Source organism: Carassius gibelio, chromosome A18 (assembly GCF_023724105.1).
Source record: "Carassius gibelio isolate Cgi1373 ecotype wild population from Czech Republic chromosome A18, carGib1.2-hapl.c, whole genome shotgun sequence".
NCBI lineage: Eukaryota > Metazoa > Chordata > Actinopteri > Cypriniformes > Cyprinidae > Carassius > Carassius gibelio.
Window position 1 is genome coordinate 25,037,168 of NC_068388.1, and position 9,750 is coordinate 25,046,917.

Here is a 9,750-nt window from a genome sequence, read left to right on the forward strand (position 1 = left end):
AGATGAGAAGAGAAGGAAATATGAAATAATATCATGGCCGTAGTTGCGGTGGGTGACACATTTTTGATTAGTTTAACAGTTAATCTCATCTGGTTACACTATATGGCTACGATGAGTAATTTATGGAATGCGAAAATTGTGCCAGTTAATGCTAGAACTGAAAATACATGTGATAAAATAGATATAATAGATCAAGTTTATTGAGTGAGCAGATGGTGACAGCCAAACGACAGAGCATCCCGAGGGATTAAGAAGAAATGTTTCCAGTGACATTTGAGGATTGCATCCGGTTTTCTGTAATTGTCCACAAGCCAGAAACAGCACATGCCACAACAGAGAGGAACAGTTTGTGAATGAATTCTCACAGATCTGCACAAGGACACCACAGGGCCAATAAATAACTGTTTTAATTCAGGATGCCCCACCCGTGTCGGACTGCAGAAGACTCTCCCAACTCTCTCTCTCTCTCTGAAGCGTTTCAAACAGTGACTGTGAACATCAACTGAGAGCAAGTTTACAGCAAGATCCTCATTTTTATCAGCCAACAGTAGTCTGGCTTTTTTCCCTTCCTTTTTATATCTAGACAAACTCCTTCATTCAGACAACAGTTCTAACACGATGACTAAAAATGGGCTGCATGTCTGTTCTGATAAGGCCAAGACAATGCATTCAGAAACAACTCTTGGAGAAAACTCTTCTCATATCTAAACTGTGCATCAAATTTCATGACATCTTACGGCAAATTAATTTGGTAGTTGGACTAGTCGGATTAGGGAAGGACAGGTTAGACCGGTAGCGTGACATACCATTATCTAGAAAACCGAGAAGAAAACTACACCAAATAATGGTTAATAATGGTTTAATGGAGTAAATATAATTTGTGTTGCCTACAATGTATTGTGCATTGAATCACGTGAAGCAGAGAGCATGAAACAATTTCCAATTTCGACTGACATGTTAATATTTTTACAGACTGTTGTGGCTGTGCACTTTAAATAGCTAAAACAAAATGCTAAAATATTTTGCTTGTGTTTATTATAATTTTATACATGATAATACATAAAAATATTCAGATTCAAGTTTTCAGATGATACTCCAAACTCAAAATTCTAAAACGGAGCCACCCCCCACACCCAAAAAATTTAAAAAAATAATCTAATCTTTCTCACTTTCTAGCTCTATATTTCTAACACTAAATTCTATATTTCAATGTCTGATTTTTAATCTGAGTATGTAAAATCTGTATTGTAAGTCCTATGCCACAGAAGATTCTGGAAGTAAGTGTCCTTACATGGGCGAAACCGGTTTCTCTATTTGTATTTGTGTGTGTGTGTGTGTGTGTGTGTGTGTGTGTTGAGACGGGGGTGTTTCAACTGATTCAACAGATGCAATCCAATCTGTCAGACAATGCTTGTGAGGTTACAGACATTTTCTCATTGTCCTGCCAGATGCATACCAATGCAGTCCACTCCACCGGAAGGACGAGCACACCTTGCTCCCGCTCTCGTCTCTTGCTTTTTATGATACTTTTTGTGCTCATTATCTTCTCTCTCTCTTGTTGGTGATAGATGTGTTTTCCTGGCACCCTCTGGCTGTTCATTTGAACCAGTGACAGTGAATTAATCTTGTATCATCATTAGTTCTCTTTCACCTTCATGACTCCCTCCAGAATAAACAGTCGCTCTGATAATGTCAGATCAACTGGCTGTGCCGCCCATTGTGTGCTCAACTTTATCTTTCACGTTTTTTTCCTGTTTCCTGCAAAAGAAACATTTAGACCCAAATGTAAAGTTGCAAATGGCGATCTGACCTGTACTGTGTATCCAAAGCAGCCCTGACCTTATCTTTGTTTGTGTGTGTGTCATACATTTAGAGAGGGTGGGTGGAGGGAGGGGAAACCGGTGACATCACTATCAGGGAGGATCCAAATGGACAGGAAAGTCAATTAGAGTTTAACTGAGTTTACCAGCTGGTAAGAGAGAGAGAGCAAGGGAGGAAAAAGGGGAGGAGAGCACATAAGAGAAGTACAGACAGATTGAGAGAGGAAGGGAGAAAGTCAGCTACAAAGTCAGAGGGAATTTAGCCGGCAAAAACTTCTATTTCTTCTTCTCTATTCCATTTAATTCTCCTGGTCTTTTATTTTGCGACTTGGTCCTGGCACAACAGCAGTGTCCTGTCAGCCACAGGGAAGCTGGTGGATGTTTTTAAGAGCGCACTTCTCCATTACTCACAACAGGATGAGTGGTGCTTGAGGACAATCTGGAGAGGCTCACGTTATTCCAGAGGTACATTCACCAACCCAGGAGAGGCAGACGGCATCCACTCCATCCTCAGGAGCAAATGAGAGGAGAGGGTCTGTAACGCTGGAGCTCAAGGACAAACCATGGACTCTGCACACCTCCCACTTCACCTGGACGTGAGTATCAAACCGCAGCAGAATACCTTGAAGCATCAGTATATCCTGGGTCATGGGCGAACCATGACTTTGACAAAATAAATGCTTGTCCTATTTCCAAGTGCAATATCTAAACTTGATTTAATCAAGAGCAATCGACTTTGAGAAGCAAAGTTGTGTAAGAAAATGTGAAAATAAATCCTGAATTAAGTTAATTTTCTCACTCCTTTGTATAATATAAAAGCAAAAAACCATATAAACGTATTTTGAACATTTGCTTTAAACAAGTTTTACCATACACAATTTCTCTTCACTGGTCAACTGACCTTGTTTAAGGATGTTTAGACATTAGACAATATGTACAATACTTAAGAAAATTATTTTCTGCAGTGTATGACTCAAGTATGATTAAACTCACTCAAACGGCAAACAGCTACCCATTGCTGCTCCATGCTAAAAATTCTCACGTATTACTCACCAAACCCAATGACAGATTCATAGTGGAGATGCATCCTCAGAACATGTGAAACAGGCAGGTCAGTGATTCCACCACAGGCAAAAAGCAGTCAATAATCTGTAAAAGACGGGAAGGAGCGACTGTGGAGACTAGATTCTTGCTGTCCAGGACTGACAAATAGCTGAATATATGCTTTTGGCTTGGAGTAGAAATTTGCACCACTTCAGGTTTGGGTGGGTAGAGACTAGTGTGTGTGCGGAATGCAAGTGGATTAAATTATTTATAGGACTCCCATAAAATAGAAATATCTTAACATAAAATATCAAAAAACAAATACGTTGCTATTCATCTATTGCAGAAATGTATCAAGAACAACTAATATAAAATAAAAATGATTAACAGGCGCAAGCAAAGGCAGAGTTTCTATTTGTAACACATGTTTGCAGTGTTGAGCAATGTAGCCAATCACAGACATATCTGTTGATTTCTGGATCACAATGGCCAATCAGAGGTGTTTAAGTTAGAATCCACTCACCGCTCAAAACGCCGGTGTTCCTGTGCAGTGTTGAAATTTGCATGCTTACAAATCCTCTCATTATTTCACATGAGGTTCAAACATTATGCAAGATCCACTGTGCATATATTCACTGTAGTATAACAGCTTTGTGAGATCACAATGAACCAAGATGCCATGCACGCAGCAGCCTTGCTTTTCTGTTGAAAATGTTTTCATAATAAATATTTCATCCGGAGCATTTAGGCTGGGATGTTGTGGCTAGGTGACACAGAACCAACTATTCCATGTTAAATTCATGAATGCATAGAAAAAAATCTAAAGGCTACTTTTATGTGGGCTTTTGCGGTAGGGATCGGGACAAAACATAAATGTTGTGGGTGGAGGCGGGACAAGATAACATACATTTCTCGGGGAGCAGGAAGGTGCGGGAACAGAACTGAAAAATTTGTCCCGCGCAAAGCTCTAACTTGGGGGATAAAATGTACAGCAAACAAAAAGACCTTCACTAACTGGATCAATCATAGAAACACAATCTGACATAAAAAGGAAATTGAGATATGTGATGTGTCTTTTCAGAGTTTACAAAAATACGTTTTTAGAATGTTACAATGTTGCGTGAACTAAAATAGATCATACATTTAGATTCTTCAGCCATATAATAATACAACACCGTCTGAGGGTTTCTGGACTGCCAAATCAGTCAAATTGATAACAGAATGTTATGTGAGGGTTATGGGACGATTCTGGGAGGAAATGTCTTGTCTGGTCTACTCTACACATCCTTGGAGACCACTTTAGTTTGTTCTTAGCTGAACCTTTGGCAAGCTGCACAGAAGTGTGGAGTGTGTTTTTCAATCTGTAACAGTGGGGTGTGTTTATGCCTGTGTATGGTCACAGAGGATTGTTTCACTGAATGATATTGGGGTGTAATGTTATTTTATAATCTGAGGTCTGGGCTGCTGTCATTATCTCCTAATTGTCCAGCTGTGATAAATTAAAGTTTTGACCTAATATACTCCAATAAATCCACCCTGTGGCCTATCTGCAATATCTACCTAATCAGAGGTACAGCTCTACCATTTGTGACTTCTCATGTGCCTTGGCCACTCAAGATTCATTTCACACTCATTTTGCATCTGAAAAATTTATGTTTAAGAATGTTCCTTCAAGAACAAAATGTCAAAATGGGGAGGGGGAGCATGCTGGGGAGAAGCAGTCTAGGGAATGAACGAAAGGAAGAACAACAGGAAAAGAGCGTGGAGGGATCAGGGTACGGAGTGAAATGTGAAACGAAGACAGCGGTGGAGGATAAATCAGCAACAAGCAGAGGCACCATGACCCCTACGGCCCTACACTGCTGACTTCTGGGTAAATCTGAAAGGGGGAAACGGGATAGAAAGAGAACTGGCTTTTCCTAAAACTGTGAAACAATATATCAATTCTGGAAGTCATGCTTTACAGGAAGAGAGCTGATAAGAAGAATAAAAATAGGGAAACAATGTAGAAAGAAAGTTGAAAGAGATAAGTGAATGCAACAACAACAAAAAAACCTGCCCTCCACTTCAAGGTAGACAGGTCATGTCGCTCTGGTAATGGCACGAGTCTGGCCAACCTTTCCTCTGCTGAGGTCACCTCTCGCAGTCTTTTCTGGGGTCTAATAAACGCCTCTTTCCGCCCCCTGAGTCTGACTACCACTCTCCCTGTAGATGAAGTGATTACGTGCTGAATCCCAAATGCATGCTGATGGAGGGGATGGGCTGCAGGGAAGACAGAAGCGAAGGAGTCTAATGAGGATTAGTACAGAGGCGGCATCAAGGAGAATAGCTTCAACTGGAAGATTCACTTCTGTGAGCTCCCATTAGGTGGAACAATCAAGTGGATGGGTAAAAGCCACTTAATCTACTTTACTGCCAGATGCTGTGGGCGTGAGGGACTGTCTTATCCTGTGTGTCCTCTGAGGATTTGGCCAGAGTTTGGTGAATAAGTGTGAGAAATAGAGGACAGCGGGAGGACGGTATACATCCTCTTTTGCAGAGTGTTTAACACCCGCAGTTGAGGGTAATCCAAGACTCCCAAAGGAGACTCTGCTCAGCAAGTCATGACATGAGCAGATTCTACATCAAAAGACCATTTAGTTTGCCTCAGATGTAAGTGTTCCTGGCCTGTGTGAGACCACCAAGCACCTTAGGCTAACTATGAGATAGGTCACAAAAACTCTTTAACAGTGTTTCTTCAAATTACACCTCTCACAACACCTCTCACAAACTCCACCAAAGTACATATTTGTAAAGGCTTAGAGATGGGACGATGCAAAGGATAGTTAAATACTTTAAGCTTTGAGAAGATTTCGTCACTAATGGATGACAGCTTGCAACAAATAGCGGTTGCTGAAAAAAAAGGAGCTCTAAGTGCTGGAGGGTCTAAATGATGAGTAAAAATCTTTCCTTTTATGTAATTTTTCAGGTAGAATTTTGCTATTTTGATGTAGACAGGGTCCAAATTCAGGCTATACATGTTATATTAAGCTTTTCAAATCCAAGTTGTACTATTTCTGACTACTTACTCTTTGAGAAGGCCTTTGAGGGCAGGTGCTCAAAGTATAAACGGTGTAAAATAATAGTTCAAAGTATGAATTGTTTAAATTCATCCCCTGCACTTTATTCGGGCAGCTGTGTTCACATAGAGGTTTCATTGGCCAGTGTATGTACTGTAAATCTAGATTCAAATTCAAAGAGTCAGGATATTCTATGCATGACATGACATTTTATTTGTATCCAAAATGAGGTGATGTGAACATCATGGAGTGCCATGGAGTATACTGGAATATCAAGGGGAAAAGGGGCAGGTGCTCAAGCACCCACACAAAGCTATAGTTTATTGTCACTCTATGCAACAAACCAGACTATTAGCGCTAAATCTACCAACATATAAGGTAAATCAATGACACATGGTTAAAGGGCGAAATCTAAAAGTATGTTCAATTACAAAACATATTGGGACAAGAAATACATTTTTGACCATTATTTCTTATAAGTGAGGTATTCATTAATTGACTGGAATAAATGCCATCAATTAATGGTATAGTTCATCCAAAAATACAATTTCTGTCACTGTGCCATTCCAAACCTGTATGACAGTTTTTCAATGGGGTCCAAAATATAAATGAAAAACATACTTTTTTAAATATCTTGAGAAGTCTAAAAATGGCTCCTCTTTTTACCTTTCCCTCCACAGGTCCAACATGTTCCCTGCTAGCCTACTGGTTCTGATCATCCTGCTGCTACCTCATGTCTCATCAGGTCAACAGGAGGGTCCCAGTCAGACAGACGGAAACCTTGGTAGTCTTCTGGAACCTAGTTTGACCCATACCATTCAAAACCTCCTGCTGACCCGCCTAGGCCTACAGTCACACCCCAACCCCAGTAAAGGGGCACTTGTGCCCCAATATCTTCTAGACCTGTATCGATTTCACACTCAACAGTACCATCTCATTGAAGACCCAGAGTTTAACTACCCCTCCCAGCATGTGCAAGGAGCCAACACAGTCCGATGCTTTCACCACACAGGTATGAGCAGCTATTGCACTAGGTCATAGGAATACAGATTCCCTTGGCAATAATAAAAGGCTAAATTTACAGTAAATACAGCACAGAGACATGTGGAATTCAATTAACCTGCCTTAGGTGCCAGCTTGCCCACAGAAAACGCTAGCCATGGATTCAAAGTTCTGATATTTTTCACTCGAGTCCTGGCGTCAGCGTAGACACCTTGGAACAAGTTAAGAAGGACAAGTCTTATTTTCATAAGTGCTCCTAGCAAATTATTGAGCAATTATTATTTAGTTAGACAATTATGCCATTACACAGAGGGTAAGTGTTTGAACATGATGGAAATAAAGTATTTTAAAGCTTAAGAACTTTGTCTCTCTTTTTTTTTCTCATCTAGATTCTGCAGTCCTGAGTGTTCCAGAAGAGCAGAAAACAACAGGGGACAGCATTCACATTGGCTTCAATCTGTCCTCCATTCCGTCAGAAGAAAATGTGGTGTCGGCAGAGCTGCGTTTCCTGCATGAAGGATCAAAAGAAGACTCTCACATGGTCAGCCTTTATCTTTCCAACAGTGACCCTGCATCAAAGCCCACACTGCTCCATTCACGTCGGCTGAATAGAGATAGAAATACCACAGAACTCTGGGAAACCTTTCCCCTGGATGGAGAAGTGTTTCAGAATCTATCCGAGAAGTCAGGGAGCCTGTCTTTTATTCTGGAAATTATTGCTGATCATAACAGCAGTCTCTCCAAAGAAAGACATCTGCGGGTTCGCAGGTCCACTGGGCAAGATGAGCACAGCTGGGCGAGGCAGAGGCCCTTGCTGGTGACTTACAATCACGATGGCCGCAGCGAGCCCTTTGTGCCCCTCAAAAAGCAGCCCCCTCCTGGCAGACGAGGCAGGGGAAGATGGACCAGGGGCAGGTCTAACGGTGATAGGGGTCAGGGCTCTGACGCAGGTTGGCGGGTGGGATGGAATGAAAGGCGAGTGAAACGACAAGGTGGGAGGGCTGCCAAGCTCAAACGGCTCTCCCGCGCTCGCTGCCGTCGACACCCACTGTATGTGGACTTCAAAGATGTAGGCTGGAATAAATGGATCGTGGCCCCATCTGGTTACGCTGCTTTCTTTTGCCTCGGAGAGTGCCGCTTCCCACTGGCTGACCATATGAATTCATCTAGTCATGCTATGGTGCAGACACTGGTCAACTCCGTAAATGGAGCTGTGCCACGGGCCTGCTGTGTCCCAACTGCCCTTAGCTCCATTGCTCTCCTCTACCTGGACCAGGAAGAACGTGTGGTGTTGAAAAACTATCAAGACATGGTGGTGGAGGGCTGCGGCTGTCGATAGCAAAATACTCATGGAATAAATAAGAAGGGTGGACTGGAAAATCAGGACTAAAAAGGGACTACAAGCAGGAAGTAAGAAGTGAGTCAGAAAGAAACATAAATAGACAAAGAAAGCAAGGTAAAACTGTCATACAAACACATGTGCACCTTCCCATAGTCCTCTGGAACCTAGCTTTGACTTATTTTGTCCAATGAAGCATAGTATTTGCGTGATCTACAACCCTTAGAAGCACTCAGTCCCAACGTGACGTGTCAGTCTTGTGTAGTAGACTCGATCTTTCTGTCTTGTAGGTGTCAAATAGCTACAATATGTTCTAGTTGTGTCCGTCCTGCTTCTGTTTTGTGCGTCTTTCCCTCGTAAACATCATCGTCATTCAAGTCAACTCAAAGGGACCAAGAAGTGACCATGGACTCTCAGTGAGCATTCACCGCTTGACAGATTTAAACCTAAGGGGAGATGATAGGAAAAATGAATTCCTCATCTCTGATTGCAAAAGAAACTTCGAAGTATGCACTGTGACAAATCGTATAATCGATAACAGGGCTCTTCTCCTTGAGCTATTTAAAAATCAAGACACCAAGAAATTATGATGTTATTGTCTGAATGTGTTAGTGCTTTTATTTATGGTGACCTGTTATTTTTATGTACGGTGCAGTCCAAAGAAAAGCTTGCTATACAAATACTTCTGTGGTAGTAAAGTAAATCTAATTTAAGAATGCATCAATATATCTATTTAAATAGCAAAGAATATGGAATATTTAATCTTGACAACTACCGCAGGTATATAAGTACCAGAACGCCTTATAGGTCCATTTAAAGCCAGTTAAAACTGGTGTTACTCATCTATTATTTGTAAAGCCACAGCACTGAATCATGGCAGCTTTAAATTGGCATTGACTGAACTATGAGGGCTCTTTCATTACAGTAGAAGCTTTGTGAAACAAAGAAAATTGCCTAAACATTCCACAGTATTGTGCCAAATGTTATGGTATGTGCCATATATGTGCAAGCTTGCTAAGTGGTATTATACATAACTTTGTATCTTTGTCATCATGTAGTTATCACACAAGTGTTGACCAAACCGTTTGTCTTTAAAGACAACAGGTTCAGAAAAAATGTTCTGTCATGAATAGCTGATGATATTTTATTGTGATGTTTTATGTGCAGTTTAAAAGCCTTGAGAATGTCTGACATTGTCTGGAGCCATTGTGAAATGTGTAATAATAAACAGCAAACTAATAAGGCAGTTCTAATTATCTATATCTTTGACTTTTTTTTTTCCTTTGAGAATTGCTTTTTAAATGTGGAAGATTACGGAGTAGTTAATTAGCTATAAATAAATACAAGCTTTCATCAGCCTGGTTTAACAGGGTTTTGTGCACTAGGAAACCAGCTAGAGCAACTTAAACCAGTTAAGTCCAGTAAGATAAGCAAGTTTATGTTATTTCAGGATAGAAGTAAAAATATAAATAATAATAGGTGCATT

The 9,750-nt window shown here is 40.8% G+C and overlaps 1 protein-coding gene across 1 annotated transcript; it reads left to right on the forward strand.

The window, feature by feature from the left end:
* Positions 1 to 1,984: 1,984 nt before the first annotated feature.
* LOC127934692 (bone morphogenetic protein 2) lies at positions 1,985 to 9,517 on the forward strand. Its single transcript, XM_052532224.1, has 3 exons — positions 1,985 to 2,416; positions 6,604 to 6,935; positions 7,315 to 9,517. Exons 2-3 carry the CDS (start codon positions 6,611 to 6,613, stop codon positions 8,262 to 8,264), a joined length of 1,275 nt encoding a protein of 424 aa, XP_052388184.1. The 5' UTR covers positions 1,985 to 2,416; positions 6,604 to 6,610; the 3' UTR covers positions 8,265 to 9,517.
* The last annotated feature ends 233 nt before the right edge of the window (positions 9,518 to 9,750 follow it).

Excerpts from the sequence above, each read along its gene's own strand:
- LOC127934692 (XM_052532224.1), top strand. The coding sequence starts at position 6,611 with ATGTTCCCTGCTAGCCTACTGGTTCTGATCATCCTGCTGCTACCTCAT. Across the intron at positions 6,936-7,314 it reads CCGATGCTTTCACCACACAG|ATTCTGCAGTCCTGAGTGTT; the intron begins GTATGAGCAGCT and ends TTTCTCATCTAG.